Source organism: Heterocephalus glaber, unplaced genomic scaffold, assembly GCF_053883595.1.
Source record: "Heterocephalus glaber isolate CG9 unplaced genomic scaffold, H.glaber_assembly_v1.0 deba00001497, whole genome shotgun sequence".
NCBI lineage: Eukaryota > Metazoa > Chordata > Mammalia > Rodentia > Bathyergidae > Heterocephalus > Heterocephalus glaber.
In genome coordinates this window covers 4,291,072-4,307,795 of record NW_028258320.1, presented here as the reverse complement: position 1 = coordinate 4,307,795, position 16,724 = coordinate 4,291,072, and the positions used below count along the sequence as shown (strand labels likewise).

At 54.9% G+C, this 16,724-nt stretch overlaps 2 protein-coding genes and 1 long non-coding RNA gene across 5 annotated transcripts; 1 reads left to right on the top strand and 2 right to left on the bottom strand.

Moving 5' to 3' along the window:
• Tspo2 (translocator protein 2) lies at nt 1-1,708 on the bottom strand. The gene is made up of 4 exons (XM_004846626.3): nt 1,608-1,708; nt 1,010-1,202; nt 593-734; nt 1-387 (listed from the first exon to the last, which is right to left on the bottom strand). Exons 2-4 carry the CDS (start codon nt 1,180-1,182, stop codon nt 187-189), a joined length of 516 nt encoding a protein of 171 aa, XP_004846683.1. The 5' UTR covers nt 1,183-1,202; nt 1,608-1,708; the 3' UTR covers nt 1-186.
• A 2,720-nt stretch (nt 1,709-4,428) lies between these two features.
• Nucleotides 4,429-5,084, bottom strand: LOC147825525 (uncharacterized). The gene is made up of 3 exons (XR_015440238.1): nt 4,969-5,084; nt 4,762-4,865; nt 4,429-4,558 (listed from the first exon to the last, which is right to left on the bottom strand). It is a non-coding gene; the product is annotated as an uncharacterized LOC147825525 (long non-coding RNA).
• On the top strand, nt 5,047-15,412 carry Unc5cl (unc-5 family C-terminal like). 3 transcript variants are annotated; one of them, XM_004846623.3, is made up of 9 exons: nt 5,047-5,358; nt 8,823-9,266; nt 9,868-10,168; nt 10,610-10,872; nt 11,373-11,474; nt 11,656-11,723; nt 12,447-12,547; nt 12,665-12,778; nt 13,949-15,412. In XM_004846623.3, the coding sequence occupies exons 2-9, from the start codon at nt 8,882-8,884 to the stop codon at nt 14,169-14,171; spliced, it is 1,557 nt and encodes a 518-aa protein (XP_004846680.1). In that variant the 5' UTR covers nt 5,047-5,358; nt 8,823-8,881; the 3' UTR covers nt 14,172-15,412. The 3 variants fall into 3 exon arrangements, with proteins under 3 accessions (XP_004846680.1, XP_087040616.1, XP_087040618.1); XM_087184490.1 differs by lacking the exon at nt 13,949-15,412 and adding an exon at nt 12,884-13,103 and having other exon boundaries at nt 5,177-5,358; XM_087184492.1 differs by having other exon boundaries at nt 5,350-5,600.
• The last annotated feature ends 1,312 nt before the right edge of the window (nt 15,413-16,724 follow it).

Sequence of the window (16,724 nt, the reverse complement as noted above, 5' to 3'; positions counted from 1 at the left end):
TTCACACCACACCAATTTATTCTCAAAGTATAAAAGCATTTCCCCTTCCCATGTCTCTGAATTCCAAGGAAGGTCCTCAGCAGGGGCCCAGGAGACTGCCTGCCTTGGCCGTGCCTGGCCCCGTGGCTGGCTGGCACGCTCTGCCCCCAACCTTGGCCTTCTCCCTCACTCCTGTGCCCTGTGGCCTCAGCTGCCATTTTCTGCTGTGGGCTGAGGCTGGGCCGTAGGGCAAAGGCTGTCCCTCCAGAGGCGGTAGGTGAGGACGGCGGTCACCGTGAGCCAGGCCAGGTAGGGCAGCAGCAGCAGAGCAGCCAGCTTGTTGACTGGGTGCCAGACCAGCACCATGCTCACCACCAGTCCGTAGAGCAGAAGCAAGTGTAGCAGGGCCTAGGCAGAGGGGTGGGGTTGGCACGCTGCCCAGCAGCCAGGCTCCTCCACCTTTCTGTAACCCTCTGCTCTGTGGGCCAGGTCCTTGGGCTCTGCGTACCCTGGGAGCCCCCAGGAGTCCGCCTACCACTTCCCCGCCAGGGCCTGATCTTGCTCAGTTATCTGCTTCCACACTCCCTCCAGCACTGAGCTCCTGGAGCCTTACCAGCCCAGGGTTGGCGGCCTCCAGGAAGAGCATCAGGACGGCCCAGCTGATGGGCAGCTGGACAGCGTAGAGGCCAAGGGGCAGGGCCAGACGCCACTTAAAGCCCCCTCCTAGGTCCTTCCATACCAGGTAGGAGGCGTAGCTGGGGAGAGAAGGTGGCAGAAACTCAGTGGGAGGAGGCTCGCTGGAGTAAGGATGTGGAGGAGCTGGTGTGGGCATCCTCTGAGGGAGGGCCTGGGGCTTGTGGGAGGGGCTGGACATGGAGGGGTGAAGGAGCACTGGGCGGAACCCTTGGCTGTCTTGGGGACCCCCTTGAAGAGGCAAGATGGGGTGCATTCCTTTGGAAGAGCTTGGATACAGGGAAGCTTGCTTCCACCCCCGTGGATGCAGGGCTGTATGTGAGGAGCGCGTGCTCACCCCATGAGAGAGTAGACGGTTGTCCACACCAGCAATATGGTCTTGTAGGGTGGGCACCAGGACAGTGTCCTCAAGTCCTTGCACCAGTCGGTCATTGAATATCGGGTGAACAACCAGAAGAGGATGGGTCCCAGGTGAGGCAGGCCCACAAACATGGGCCCCTGGGGCTGCATTTGCCTCAAAGGGGCAGAACCTGGGGGGCAGAGAGCTTGCCGATGACAAAACTTCCCTTGTCCTCGTCCTGTGTCTCCGTGTCTGCCTCCACCTTTAAGGTGACCCTATTTCCTGGCCAGAACCCCTCTTAGGAGGTTGTCATTGAGTCCTCCCTGCCACCTGCCACGTTGGGCCCAGCTCCAGTCCCACCCCTCTGAACCATGTCCAACCCAGCCCATTTTCTGGCTTCCCTAGACTAATTTCCCCCACACCAGTCATTGGGAGCTGTCCGGTTATGGCAACTGCTTCTGAGTTCAGAGCTTCCCTCCCTCTCCAGGTATCTGACCCCTGAGGTCAGGTCCGGGTGTCACCGCCTTTTCAACCTCCCATAGTGAGCCTCACCTGGGCAGTTACATAGCCAGCCCTCTCAAGGACACTGTCTTACCTCAGCTGACAGTGACCGACCTGGAAGGCCCATGTTCTGAAGGCAGGAGCCAGAGATTCCCAGGCCTTTTCTAGTCATGGACGGGCCTGCCCATCTGCCCAGGCTTATCTCACTAGAGCAGAGCAGCAGTCTCGGGCCCACCCAGGCTGACCTGCCCAAATCCACAACAGCCAACCGCCACTGTGGGGATCTTCTCTGGAGCCTTAGCTCGTGTCTGCTGCTGGAGCGTGAGGGACACAGTTCCCCCAAGCCTCCCCATTTCCGGGGGGTCAGGCTGCAACCGAGCATCTAGATTTCTTGTGGCCATGTTCTGCAGAAAATATCCACTTGGCCTTTAATTAGAAAGCTGCCTTGCTTATTTGCATGTTGCTTTATTTGCATGTCATTTGCATGTGGGATAATGTATAGACCCTCCTCCAACCGAAGGCCCATATCATTTTCATTTGCTCTTGATATAAGGTATGATCAAAAACTGTGGTCAATGTTAAATTTTAAAAGGATTTATTACAGTAAAAGACACATTGGACTTAGTCCCCTTAATATACTCCTTATCCATAGTCCTTGCCGCTTTCTGAAGAAATTGTGGAAGTCCTCTTTCTTGAGCGTTTTTAGCTGCACTGTCATGGCTGCCTCGATATCCTCAACCAATTCAGAATGTTTCCCTTTCATGGTCGTTCTGACCTTGGGGAAGAGCCAGACCTGCACACTGCCAGATCCGGTGAATCAGGCGGATGAGGACACAGCATCACGGTTTTACGAGCCTGCTTTCCTGCTGGTGGTGCTTGGCAGCAGCATTCACTGTAATTTTGATCACACCTCATAAAGACACTGAAGAAGACTCCAGAACTGCTTCAGAGAGTGGCAAGGACGATGTGATAAATGAACTGAAAGTGAGGACAAGTATTTTTTTTGGAGGAGATTAATGGCAACGTGTCTTTTACTGTAAACATCTCTTTCTACTTTTTAAAACCAGTCACCGTATTTTTTCTATTACCCTTTGTATTTCAACCTTCTCCCTGTGATGGGACTTGAAGGTAAAAATTTTGATTATTTTCAATGTTCTGGAGTGAGTGCCTGATCCATCCTTCTCTGTCAAGGGTCAGGGACCCGAGTCCCAGAGGCTCCTGGGACCGGGCTGGCCACCCTGCTTGCCTGCTCATCTTTCCACATCTCCTTCTTGGCTCCTCACTGTCCTTTGCCCGTCTTCTGCCTTCCTAGCTCTCTGGCTCAATTTTCCTATTTTTCTGTCCAGTGCTGGGGATCTCCACCCTCACCCTCTTTCTCCTGTCACCCATCTGGCCCTGTGGCCTTGCATGTCCTCCCTCTGGCAGCACAGCTCCCAGGCCGGTGCCTGATGATCTAGGACTCGTGGAGGGCAGCAGAGGGGGAGCGACAGGGAGGAGAGTGGAGCAGGGCTCCCAGCTGGCCTGTTGTTCTCAGCAGCCAGGGGTGGTGATGTACTGGGAGTGCAGGCTGGGGCTTGTATGGCCCCAAAGGTTCCACTCAGTGGGGGCTCACCCGGGTCTGCTCCATTCTTATTTATTTGTTTTTTTTGCAGTGCTGGTGAACAAACCAGGGCCTCATGCATGCTAGATAAGTGCTCTCCCCCTGCTAGGTCCTTCCGGATGCCTGGTCTTTGGAGGAACTCTTGATGGGGCAATTGAGGCACCATAGTCTGGCACTGGGACACCCATGCCTCTGACGGCAGCTCAGCCCCCAGCGACAGCGTTCTTGCTGCCTGTGGTCTCTGTGTCCTGTGAACTGCTCTGTGTCCACAGAAGTGGCAGGGACTTCAGATTTCTCCAGAGGCTCTCTGTCACTACGACTGTTCCCAAGTGAGGCAAACGCCAGCTTTGGAAATGAATTCATGACCTGCGAGGTTGGACCCTGGCCATGGCCTCCCCCTTGGCATGGGCTTACTGGCTTGGAACTGCAGTTGACAGATCTCCTGAAACTCTGTCCCACCTTGTCCCCTCCACCCAGGGGAGGAATAGAGGGGAGGGTTTGCAGTCAGGGACAAGAGGCTAGAGAATCATTATCTGGGACTTAAGCAGAAGAAGCCACTTCTTATCTTTTTAAAATTGTATTTTAGTTTTTGCTCAACACACAGTTGAACATACTTATGGGACACCATATGATATACACATCTTGTAACAATCAAGTCATAGTCCTGAACATATTCATCACATGTAATATTTGCCATGTCTTAGTGGTGAAAGCATTCAAGATCCTTTCTTCTAGCTATTTTGAAACACAGAATGCATTATTATTAACTATCGTCACCTTACTGTGCAAAAGAATACAGAACTTATTCCTCCTATTAATCCAATCTTGTACCCATTGGCCAATCTCTCCCCACCCTTATCTCCAACTCTCCCAAGCCTCTGATACCTGCACTCCCTGGTTTATTGGCATACTATCCACGAGAGCCAAAATATGGAATCACCTAAGTATCCATCAGCAGATGAATGGATAAAGAAAATGTCACATACGCACAATAGAACACTAGTCAGCCTTAAAAAACCAAAGGAAGCCCTGCAATGTGTGACATGTGAGTTGAGCTAGGCACTGAAAGACAGATACCACGCAATCACACACACATGCAGAATTTAAACACTTGCTCGCACGAAGCAGCGGGAAGAGCAGCAGAAGTTGCTTGTTCTCGGTGGGAAGTGGTAGTTGGGAGCTTCAGAGTTCACCTTGGTGATAACACGTCCTGTGTGGTAGGCACTTTTCCTTTATTGGTTCCATAAATGACAGCTATTATCCCAGCCAAGGTAGATGTTGTTAACTGCACTTGTGAGACAAGGGGATTGAAGCTGAAAGGGGTTAAGTAGCTTGCCCAAGATCACGCAGCCAACATGGCCCTGAGTTGTTGGCCTCCTCTTCCCTTTGAGTGGGTGATGCAAGTCCCTCTGGAGCAGCTGTTGTGAATCAGCGTGCACCAGGAGCTGAGGAGACAGCAGAGGACAGTTGGGCAAAACCCCTTGCTGCTGGGCACTTTCATTTTCCTGGTGCCATCTCTCTGGGTGGAGTGACTAAGGGCCCAGGCTGGCACATGGGCCCCAAGTTCAGCTCTCGCTGCAAGAGGCAGTGTCCACACTACTCTGAGTGAGGGGAATGGAAAGGGCAGCGTGTGGGGGCCAGATGCTACCTGTATCTGATGTCTGCACGTCTTCCTGTGCAGGAAGGGCTGGAACTCTGTGCTGTCTTAGCTCCCAGACCGGCAGCAGTGAGTCACCAGGTGCTGCCCCACACCTGCAGAAAAAGAACCTGCTTTTTAACAAGACCCCCAGGGGACTCCTGTGCATGTTGCATGCATGAGGTTTGAGAGGCTCTGGCTAAGGATCCCTCCTTTTACCTCTATTTGAATGGACTGGCTGGGGAACCGCTGCTCACCAGCAGGGGCGCTGCAGGGAGGGTGTCAAGGTGCCGCGCTGACACAAGCTATCTCCCTCCCTCCTTCTTCCCTTGCAGCTCCACGCTGATACGTTCATTGCCTTCTGAGGTCCTCAGCTACTCCCCTACCCAGCTGGACTTTGCCAGCAGACAGGGACACTCGCCTCCACCCCTGTTTAGGGTGGCTTGGAGGCAGGACTCTGCCGGAAAGCGTCAGGCCTCTCCCACCTGGAGTCCCCACCCACTGCCACCTGCGGGCTGGCTTGGCCACTGGGTCTGGACGACCTGTTTCTGGAAGAAGGAACTGCGGGTCCTGCACAAGCCAGCGCCCCCTGGGAGCATTAGACAGAAGGTGAGCGGCGCCGGGCAGGCTAGAGGCTGGCACTGCTATGGGGTCACATGGGGCTCTGCCGCCGTGTGGGGACCCTCTGCGGGAGGAGGGGAGGAAAAGGGGACTTCAGAGCTGATGGGTGTGAGGACCAAGATGACTGTGGTGTGGACACGCGTGCCGTGCTAGTGGGCGCTGTGACTCAGTGTGGACGCATCCTTCCCAGGACTTTCCGAGGCCTGCAGTGATACCTGGGGATCTAGAAGGTATTGGGGAACACCCGCAAGGACAGTGAGATGGGGGAGGGTGAACGGGGTGAGCAGGGCTTTACAGCAGGCATCTGGATCTTTCTGCTGGAGGAGGAGCTGCCCAGGGATAGCTGGCGGTGGCCTGCTAAAGGGCTCCTCTTGAGGAATTGCTACCCAGGATGACCCCGGGGCATGGTCAGGACAAGCAATGAATGGGCGGTCAGGCGCTAGGCATGGAGTGGGGAGGTCCAGTCCTTACATATGGGGCTGCCATGCTGTAGACTCCACTCTGCACCTGACAACCCCTTCCTCTCCTGGGCGGGGAGAATGGAGTGAGTGCTGGGGTAGCCCGGAAGAGCTGGCACTCAGCCTCCCGGGCTGAGCCGGGGGGGAGTTAACCTGCTCAGGGCAGCTAAATGAATGGGCTCCCAGGAGAGGCCCAGGGCCTAGGCGGCTGGGCAAGGGGACACGGCTGCACCACCCGAGGGTGGAGGGGTTTGGACTCTGGTCTTTGGAGGCCCCAGGAAGGTGGTTGCTATAGAAGCAGAATAGGTCCCCTCCTTTCTGTCCCTTTAGCTGCCCGTGCCGTGCCCTGCCATGGGGCCTGGTGGGCAGGAGGCGGAGGGCATCACTCACCATGGAACGGAAGTGGTGCTTTTAGTTCCTTCATTTACTTTTCCTTAGTTTGTTTCTTTCTCGTCCAAATTCATTCCCCTTAGAGGAGGAAATGTGGGCAGAAAGGAGGATGGGGAGAGGTGGGAGGACTTTGGAAGTCTTCACTGTCCCTGTACATCCTTCCTGGCTGTAGTGGTTGCTCAGATGCCCCCTCCATCCTCAGTGAGGAGAGAAAGCTCAGTGTTCTCATCTGTGAAAGGGAGATTAAAGGGGACCCACGTTGGAGGACCAAATGGGGTAGACCACGCAGAGGCTTTGGAGCTATTAGCATTATCACCGATGTTACTCAAGTGGAAAAACCCTAAGGAACAAATGGGACACAAGGGGAAGCTTGCTGCTCCCATCCACCTTGCCCCGGGGTTGGGGTACTGCCAACCCACCTGATTCACTGGTATGCCCTGAAGGTGGCCTGGCAGGAGGAGGGGGGGACACTGGCTGTAGGGCTGGATTTTAAGGCAAAAGGAACAATGGCAAACCTCCCCTTCCTGTGCACCTTTCCTGCAAGGACACAGGGGAAACAGGTTCTGCGGCGGTGCTCAATCCTGAGGATACCAAAGAGCTTCTGCCCATGTCTGGAAGGAGCTGGCAAGGGTTGTAGTTTTCTTGGGCTGAGGGAGGAAGATGGGCAGAGCCTCAGCTTCAGGTTCCAGGTGAGAGAGAACGGAATGGGGAGGGAAGGATGCTGGGAGCTTGTCCCATGCAGCCTCTGGCAAATCCACCAGCAGGGCCTTGGAGGAGGACAGAGTGTCTCCTAGAACTCAGCCGCCAGCCAGTGAATTCCCTGGGCAGCTCCGGGAGAGCTAAGGTGTCATGTTTGGGAGGACTGAACTTCCCATGGTGCCTGGAGGATGTACCTGGACTGGGGAGCCCCGGGAGACAGGGGACTCAGGAGCTGGCCAGGGTGGTGTGGTGGGGGGGCAGAGACTGAGGGAGCAGCCAGGAAGCTGGTCAAAGTGCTGCACCTGGGGGAGAGATGTGGCTGGGAGATGGGCAGGTGAGGAGAGGCGGAAAGCAGGCAGGAGAGAAAGGCAAGGCTAGAACGGACCCGGATCTTGGATGGCAAAGGGGCCGGGAGTGGGTTTAGGATGAGTGGTGCTGCTGCAAGAAGTCTGTGTGTGCCCGCCAGGTAACCAGGTGATCCGTGGCCTGCTGCCTTTGCCTGCCTCACTCCCCAGGGCCCTCACCTTTGTTTTTCTTTCTTTTATTGCTTCCACTTTCAACTTTTGTTGTTCATGTTGGATTGTGTGTCCCAGAGAAGGAGGGGTGTAAATAAACACATTTGGACACATTTTATCCTTAAGGGTCCCCCATCTCACCAGTCTCCAGAGAGGCAGTTTTTTCCTCCACTTTTAATAACTTTGAAAAAGAATGATAGGACCGGGGATTTAGCTCAGTGGTTCCACCACCTGCTTCACAAGCGCAAGGTCCCGAGTTCAATCCCCAGTACCAAAAAAAAAAAAAAAAAAGAATAACAAAGTTTTTATGAAATACGTTCTTGGTGTGAGAAATTCATGGACTATAAAAAAAAAAGTTTAAGAAAAGTCAAAGTCCTTGTTTATGCCTTCCATCCTCTCAGCCTTTTAATTGTGACTTGATCACAATGGGACAGTTTGGGTGTGGATGGTTCCCAACCAGCCCGGAGTAAGACAGGAGTTGCTAAAACACATGGCACTTGACACATAGCAAGTCCCAGTCAAGATGCGTCATACATGTAAGTGGAATACACACGGAGGAGAACGGCTTGGCGTGACAAGAGAATGGAAAACATCAAATTAATACGTTTATAAGGATTGCCTGCTGAAATAGCATTTGGGATCTGTTGGGTTAAATACAAACATTATTAATTCCCCTGTTGCTTTTATTTTTTAACGTGGCCCCTAAGGAAATTTAAATCATATATTTAGCTTGTATTATATTTTGATTGCATACCACGATGCCAGACCTTTTTCTGTACCCTCTATACATATATATCCAATAAATCTCTACCTATACTATACTTGCATATTCTGTATTTTTATTTGTGGTGCTAGGGGTTAAACCCAGGGCCTCTCACTTGCTAAGCAGCCCTGCACCACTGAGCTATACCCGTAGCCTATACTTTTTTCTTACATTAATGAGATCAGGAGATTTCTATCTCTGTCTGTTTTTTTATTCCCTCACTTATGGATGGTGCTATAGCAGTTCTTGTAGACCAAAGTAGATGTTTTGACAGCTGAAGAAATGGAGGCACATTAAGAAAATGACAAGCTTACATAGCCACAGTGATCAAGAGGGTTTTGAACTCACATCCTCTAACTCCAAAGCCAAATTCTCTCTGCTGCCTCAGTTTATATTGATGAATTATGTTAAATCACGGGGATCCGTGGAAGGGGTGTGTGTGTGTGTGTGTGTGTGTGTGTGTGTGTGAGAGAGAGAGAGAGAGAGAGAGAGAGAGAGAGAGAGGGCGCCATAAGGAATGATTTGATTGGAGGTTGCTGGCCTGAGAACCACTGCAGCTATGTGAAAGCCAATGTTGGTCTCCGCAGCTTAAGGCTTAGCCTGGTCCTCACCCCTTCTTTCCCCTAGGCCCTTGGCCTTGGCTGGCCCAGGTGCAGGACACTCAGCAGCTTGGAGTGGCCAGGACAATGTGCCCCCTGGAGACTGCCCTCCAACAACCCCAGTTCCTTCTGCTGGTGGGAGTCCCTGTGGCCAGTGCCCTGCTTCTGGTTCAGTGCCTCCGGTGGCACTGTCCCCGGAGGCTGCTCAGGCCCTGCTGGAAGCCAGATAGCCACGGGGAGCCAGTGCCTCCATCCCTCCCGCCACCAGAATTCGAGGTGCCAGGGCAGGGTGCGCCTGCTACACTGCCGGAGATGGCTGCCTTCTACCAGGAGCTGCACACGCCCACTCAGGGCCAGACTGTCACCCGGCAGCTGATGCACAAGCTGCTGGTGTTCTTGGCCCGAGAGGTGGATCACCGTGGGGGCTGCCTCCTGCTGCAGGACATGGGCATCTCCCTTGTCATCCCGCCAGGTAATGGCCCACAGTGTTCAGACCGTGTCCTCGGGGACGGTATTTGAGTGAGCATCCTGGGACCGCATCTAGGGCTTTCACACTGAGCCACATCCCCAGCCCTTCTTCAGTTTTTATTTTGAGGCTGAGTCTCACTAAAGTCACTAAGTTGCCCGGGCTGGGCTCGAACTTGCCATCCTCCTGCCTCAGCCTCCCAGAGTGCTGGGATTACAGGCGTGCACCAACACATCCTCTCTGTAACTCTGAAAATTACTGATGTTTCTAGTATAACTGTTGACGCCAAAGATGGACATGTTATGTACCTTATAGGACAACTTCCTGCAGGAGGAAGTAAAGTAGCTTGTTCTAAGGACTCAGTGTGCCTTGACAATTACCTCACGGAAGGAGAGAGAGAGGTTTACAAATTCACACCAGGCACCCTATGGCCCTGGGAGGGAGGGGGTGATGGCTTGCTTAGGACTGCACAAAGGTCAGTGCACACGGCCTCTGAGTGCTCTGCCAGGTGCTCTCTGTCCTGAGCTACATGCTGCATCTGACTGGCCCCATTCAGGGGTGAGGGATGCCTGTCTGCTGGGCCCCTCTCAGCTCTCTGCCTCCCCAGGTGCTGTGGCCGTGGGGCGCCAGGAGCGGGTGTCCTTGATCCTGGTGTGGGACCTGTCTGATGCCCCTCCACTGTCCCAAGCCCAGGGGCTAGTGAGCCCGGTGGTGGCATGCGGGCCCCACGGGGCCTCCTTCCTGAAGCCCTGCAGCCTCACGTTCAAGCACTGCGCCCAGCAGCCAGGCCACGCGTGCACTTACAGCAGCAACACGCCCCTGCTGGATGCCAAGACCTGGAGGCCCCTGGGCCGGCCGGGGGCCCACACCTTCCTGGACGAGTGTCGCATCCAGCTTTCCCACTTCAGGTAGGCCTGCACCCAGATCCCCCTTCCCTGGTCCACAGTACCACCTCGCCCTCATCTCCGCACAGAACGGGCCTTCATCTGGGTCTGCAGGTCCCTGGTCCCCCTGGGTCCCTCTCTGCGTCCTCTGTCCTGATGTCCATGGCGGCTGCCTAGGGCTGTGCACCCCACTGCTGTCCCTCTATCCATCTGGAGCCGTCTGTCCCCTTCCCACCTCTGTCTCTCTGCCCGACAGTCCTCGCTGGCTCTCCTCTCTGCCTGGTGGTGGCCTTCTGACACACTCCCTTCTCCACTCCTAGCTGCCCGCCCCTGGCCAGGACCCCAAGCGCCCCCCCCCCCCCCGAGTGCTCTTGTCTCCTTGGAGGCCAGCACAGAGCCCCTGCACTCCTAGGTGACAGGAGTCCGAGGTAATGTCCTGGGGTCTCTGCCCCGTCTCCCCTGCAGCCTCTACACCTGCGTGCTGGAGGCGCCTGTGGGCCAGGCTGCCCGCAAGTGGTTGCAGCTGGCCGTGTTCTGCTCCCCGCTGGCCCCGGGGCAGACGCACCTGCAGCTGCGCGTCTACTTCCTCAACAACACGCCCTGCGCCCTGCAGTGGGCCGTGACCAATGAGCAGCCCCACGGGGGGCGCCTGCGAGGGCCCTGCCAGCTCTTTGACTTCACTGGGGCCAGAGGCGACCAGTGCCTGAAACTCAAGTACATCTCCGAGGGTGAGGGGCGCCAGCCTGGGGACAGGGAAGAGGAGCAGCTTCAAGCAGACCCCTGGCTTCTGCCCCAGCCATCCAAGGCCTCTTGCTCCCCATGCTGTCCACTGAAGCCCTTGCCCGGCCAGGACGGGGTGATCCTGAGAGGAGGGGAGGTGCAGGTGGCAGGAGCCAGGGAGGGGGGCTGGACAGGGAGGCGATCCTAGTCCTCCTGCTTGGCCTCCCCTTCCTGTGGCCGGGCTCCTGGCATCGCCCACAGGGTGCATGCGTGTGTGTGGCTGTGCACAGGGCACATGGGGCAAGGCTACTTCTGGGCATGGAGTGCAGGCAGGAGGATGCAGCAGAGGGTGAGCGGCTGTGTTGTGTGCAGGAAGGGCTATGTGGCATAGGAGCCAGGCTGCCCAGGTCTGGGGTTCCCATCCACTCCAGACCCCCAGGCTTTGCGGGTCCTCGTGCCTCCCCAGCACCTTGGGAGGCCCTCCACCCTGTCTCTGTTCCTGCCCCAGGTTGGGAGAATGTGGATGACAGCAGCTGCCAGCTGGTTCCCCATCTCCACATCTGGCATGGGAAGTGCCCCTTCCGCTCCTTCTGCTTCCGGAGAAAAGCAGGTAGCCCTGGAGCCTGGCGGCCACCTCCTGTCCTCCCCTCTCCTCCTACTCCCTGTCATCCTGGTGCTCTGTGTCCCACTCGGGGAGAAGGAGGAGTGAGTGTCCTGGCCCCGGTCTTTCTGTGGGGCCCTTTGACTTCTGCGCTCTTACCCCAAGTCTTGCCTCCTCTCACTGACTGTAGCCAATGAGAACGAGGACTGCTTGGCCCTGACCAATGAGATCATTGTCACCATGCACACCTTCCAGGACGTGAGTTGTTGCCGAGGAACAAGGAAAGGGCAGGGCCTGCGGGAGTCCTGGGCAAACGGGCGAGGGCCGTGGCACTGGTGACGATGGCCCTAATCACACAAACAAGCGGGGCACAGTGGCACCACCACAGGGCAGCCGTGCCGCTCTCTGAGGGTCGCAGGCCACCTGGCCTCCAAGTTGCCCACCATGGCCGACTCTTGTCTATCAGTGGGTGACCCCAGCTGGAGTCTAAGGCCTTTCCCAGCTCAGGGGCCACCGGGGACATCCAGAAGACTGGGCTTCTCCCTAGGCTCCATCTGATGCCTCCGGGGAGGATGGGAGGAAATCAGGGAGGAGTCTGGGGGCCACAGTGGCATCTTGGTGGGAGCTGGCAGACACCCCTGCACTGTCATGTGGTGAGCAAGCTGGGATGGAGGGATGGGCACCAAAGCCCAGGGCTGTGTCTCTGTTTTCGGGGGACCTCCCTGTGCCCCGTGCCTTCCTCCGGGACTTCTGGTAGCTCAGGACGCATCCTCATGTTCCCGTTCTGAAAGTGGGCAAACCTGGACAGAATGTGGGGGTCTGGGGTCTGGGAAGGAGAGGTAGAGAGGTCAGGTTTTATCTCCTGGTAAAGCATCTTGGGGTGACCGGCTGAAAGAAACACAGGAATGGAGGTGGCCCCTAGTTTCTTAAGGGGGCATCTTGTGACCGCCCAATGTGTTCCCTGGCCTCCTGCTGACTCAGGGCTTGGAGACCAAGTACATGGAGATCCTCAGGTTCCAGGCTTCAGAGGAGGAGTCCTGGGCGACGCCACCCCCTGTCTCCCAGCTGCCTCTGTGCAACAGGTGAGGTGAGGGGCGCTTGGGCTCCTGCCCCAGCATCCACAGGAAAATATAGCACGTGGGGTATGTGTGAGAGACACAGACTTGGGTCCTCCAAGAACTACCTTCCCCCCACCTCAGGCTGCCACCAGAGCTCTTTGAGCAGCTGCGGATGTTGCTAGAGCCAAACAGCATCTCAGGCAATGACTGGCGCCGGCTGGCCTCCCACCTGGGCCTCTGCGGCATGAAAATCCGGTAAGATGGGGCAGTCTGCAGGCGGAAGTGGGGAGCACGGGGCCACAGGCGAGGGGAGGACTTAAAGTCGGAGAATGGCTCCTCCTACTGTGTTCCTCACCGCAGGGGCCGGTCTTCCTGGTCTTCCTATCCACCCCTATGCTCTCAGGGCCTGGAGCGATGCCGGGCTCACAGTAGGTACACAATTCGTATTTAACAGTGGCTCTGTCACCAGGCAAAGCCACCAGTGAGTGAGTGCCTGCCTTGTGTGGCCTGGGGAGCAGAATAGCAGGTTACAGATACTGTGTGCAAAGCTTGTCTCTGGGTGCCAAGCTTGCCTCTGGGTGCCTGGCACATGTTAACTCAATAAATGTTAGCAGACCATTGTTATCTATGGTCCCTGCCAAGGAACTCACAAAGAAATCCTAGGAGAATAATTCTGAGATTGCTCCCAGGCTGAGTGTGGTGGTCAGGGAAGACTTCACCCATGCAAAGGTCTAGGGCTGGACCTTGGACTCAGGGTGGATTTAGAAACCCGCCCTTTATTTAAGCATCCAGCAGGTACCTGCTGGGCTCTGCTGAGCACTGGGATACAAGAAGAATGAGGGTTATTTCCAGCTCCCAGGAGCTCACAGTCTATGCATTGAGGGTTCAGAGAGCTTAAAAGTTGAGGCGAGTGTTCCTTGTGCCTTCTTGTGCATATCCAGCATTGCACCCACATTGGAAAGAGAGGCACAAAGGAGCTGAAGCAAGGAGAGCTGAGCTAGGAGCAGACGGTGCAGTGCAGCCTTCTCCTAGGAGCAAGGGATGAGAAAGGCTTTATGGAGGTTGTGATGGGAAGAGGAATGAAGCCTTTCTGTCTTGGGGGAGCCGCAGAGGTGGCCGTGGGTGTGGCGTATGCAGTGAGGGACAGAAAAGGACCAGTGGAGAGGGCTGGGTGAGGCTGGAGGGTATTTGGGTTGGGGGAGGTGCAGAGGACAAGGACAAAGTCCCCAAGCCAGGAGCAAGCTTACAGGTCCTCTCCTTCCCAAAGGAAACTGAGGTCTAGAGAGACCAGGCCCAGGGAGTGAGTCTCTAAGTCAGGACAGTGCCTGGATTCAAAGTCTTGGAGCATCTGGCCAGACCAAAGTCACCCACTGAGCCTGGAGAAGAGGGGACCCCCAAACTGCTAGCGCCTCTGTCTCCACCCAGGTTCCTGTCGTGTCAGCGCAGCCCTGCTGCAGCCATCCTGGAGCTCTTTGAGGAGCAGAATGGCAGCCTGCAGGAGCTGCACAGCCTCATGACCTCCATGGAGCGGCTGGACTGCGCCTCCGTCATCCAGAGCTACCTGAACATGATGCCCCGCAGCAGCCCGGCTGTGGCCCACAGTCCTTCCCGGGAGAACCAGGAACTGGAACTGGATGAGAAGCTCTGACCACCCACCAGGATGGGTGGCCTGGGAAAAACACGGTAGCAAAACCTGCTGACCATGCCAGGGCTACCTGTGAGCCACCTCCATCAGGGCCACTTTGTCCTGCATGCAGGTTCTCTCCTGGCCAGCAGGGGGCGGAGGAGCACAGGAGATGACCACAGCTTGGCCAGCTTCCCGGCACCTATTTTTATAGACAATGGACTGCCAGGTAGCCCCCCTGGGCAATCCTGGGCAACTGGTCCACAAGCATTCACGGAGCACTTGGTAAGTCCTAACACTCCAAGGGGACACTGGAGTATTTGAGGTGGGGCCTGGAGCCCGGAATAGCCTCAGTGCTCTTTTGGAGAGTCAAAGTGCTTCGATGAGCACTCAGTGCAGATTCTAAGACAGCAGGGGCCTGAGCTGTACTCTGCAGGAGGAGTTGGGAAGGGAGAGAGCTGTGTGGGCTGGAGCAAAGAGAAGGCCCCAGGCAGATGGAGGGGGAGAGCCTTAGGTGGGGCCAGTCAGAAGGGGGTGGGGGGTTAAGGAGCTTAGCCCTCTGGCCAGAGGAGGGAGAATCAGGCTGGACATCCCTGCTGCTCACCGCCTCCTCTACCTCCCTCTGTCTCCCTGTGCACTTGCCTTGTCTTCCTCTCTTCGCCGTCATCTCTATCATCAGGCATTAAAGCCGAGCAGAAACCTCAGGCTCAACCTTTATATCCCTTCGCCTCCATCTGTGTGAGTTTTAAGCCTCTGACTTCATTTTGCTGCTTCTCTTCCCTGTGACTTCTCCATCCCAGAATCCACATGTCATTCTGTTACCCAGTACCTCAGTATCTTTTCGTCTCAACCTAGTTACCTCACCCTGTCCTTGCGAGTTGCTTTCTCTATCTGAAATCTTCAGTCGTTTCCCCCGGGGCGAGTGTCTCCAAACTTACGTGATATATCAAAGGCTCTCGAGAGAGCCTGCGCTACCCTAGCAATGACCGAATGGGCACATTCTCCCCATGGATCGAGATCCAGTTTGGGGCCAGGAAATAAAGGAACGGGACTAATAGATAACAAATACTACCATGTGTGTAAGACACGGTATGCAAAAGATGGGCATTGCAGAGAACAAAGGGCCCCACTCGGCCTAGCGATGCTTCTGCTTGAAAACAGTTATTCATGATTTGTTCAAGGGCAGGCAATATCTCTGGTAACCCTAAGAGTTTGCTTCTATATTTAATAAAAGTATGAATGCGTTTTTATGATGTACAATATTGTATAGGAAAATATGAAAATTGCCTTTCTTTGTTACTGTGTTTTGCTCGGATTGGTAGGTTTGGATGTGGGTATGATTGCTTTGATGTGGTGGAATTATACCTGTGGGGATGGATTGGAGGGAAGCCTTTTGGGGCTGGTATTTCCAGTATGAAAACTGTCCGGTGGGGTAAATTGGACAGGTTATTTCCCTGTTTCTTAGGAGCAAACCTTGAAAGTCTGGCCCTTCTGTCCCCTACCTTTTCCTCTGGCCCCACTCATCTTCTCCCACCTTCCTCTTGGTCCTGTCACCCCAGGTTGGTGCCCTAGCCTTCTCCCCATCACTCAGCTCAGACTTGGACTGTGAAGAACACCTGGCTCCCCGCAGACCACCATGGTGTCCCATGGCTCTCCTCCGTCTCAGGCCAGAGGGATCTTTGTGTTCTTTCCTACCCCAGAACAAACCATTTTAAGGGTTTCAGGTCTCCAGGGGTGCTGAATAGAAGCCACGGGGCTCCTGAGATGGAATGGAATGCTTCTGGCCCCACCACCCCAGTTTCTCAGCCTGAGTTCCCAGGGTGGGCAAAGGGAGGCTTGGGAATCCTGGGGTAGGGGCAGGTTGTACCACTCCTGTAGGGGGCCCTTCCTTTCTCAAATCAAACCCAGTGAGCACGTGGATTGGCATCTAAAGTGGGCATCAAGAGGTTTTGTGTTTAGCCCTGGCTCTTGGGCTGGTCAGGAGAGCCCTCTTCCTTCTGAACTTCAATCTCTTCACCCTTGAATGAAGCGATCATAGGAGAGGTTTGGCAAGGGCTCCTTTGAGTCTACAGGTGGCATACTGGTGATCAAGGGACAGTTACATGGGGTTTTCCGCTGGGGATTGTCTCTGGATAGAACAATTGATCACTGCTATGGCTTTACCTCTAGCCCTTCCCTGATTGGTTCTCTGCCTGGTCCCCCCCAAATCCATGATTTTCACTCTCATGCATGCATGCCATAGAGGCCCAGGTCTAAAGTCTGAAGTGGAGAAGATGAGCAGGTAGGAGGACCTGGTCTGTAATGGGGGAGGAATGTCCTCAGTGTCCCTCTGACTGCTCAGGGACAAGGTTCATGCTAATGTCCAGATCTGCACTGTCCTACAGAAATACAATAAAAGCCACATAATGTCATTTTATGTTTTCTAGTAGTCACATTCACAAACGTAAAGAGGAATAGGTGATAGCCATTTAAATAATGTACTTTGTTTAACCAAATGTACCCGGAATATTATCACTTCCACATATAATCATTAGAAAATGAATGCCATGTTTCAAATTATTTTTCATCTTAAATATC

What these genes read in the sequence shown, in the direction of transcription:
- Tspo2 (XM_004846626.3), bottom strand. Translation starts at nt 1,182, where the DNA reads ATGCAGCCCCAGGGGCCCATGTTTGTGGGCCTGCCTCACCTGGGACCC. An exon ending in ACCGTCTACTCTCTCATGGG is followed by an intron (nt 735 to 1,009) that starts GTGAGCACGCGC and finishes TTCTCTCCCCAG; the next exon opens with CTACGCCTCCTACCTGGTAT. An exon ending in AGGCCGCCAACCCTGGGCTG is followed by an intron (nt 388 to 592) that starts GTAAGGCTCCAG and finishes CCCTCTGCCTAG; the next exon opens with GCCCTGCTACACTTGCTTCT.
- Unc5cl (XM_004846623.3), top strand. Translation starts at nt 8,882, where the DNA reads ATGTGCCCCCTGGAGACTGCCCTCCAACAACCCCAGTTCCTTCTGCTG. An exon ending in CTGCTTCCGGAGAAAAGCAG is followed by an intron (nt 11,475 to 11,655) that starts GTAGCCCTGGAG and finishes CACTGACTGTAG; the next exon opens with CCAATGAGAACGAGGACTGC. An exon ending in CAGCTGCCTCTGTGCAACAG is followed by an intron (nt 12,548 to 12,664) that starts GTGAGGTGAGGG and finishes CCCCCACCTCAG; the next exon opens with GCTGCCACCAGAGCTCTTTG.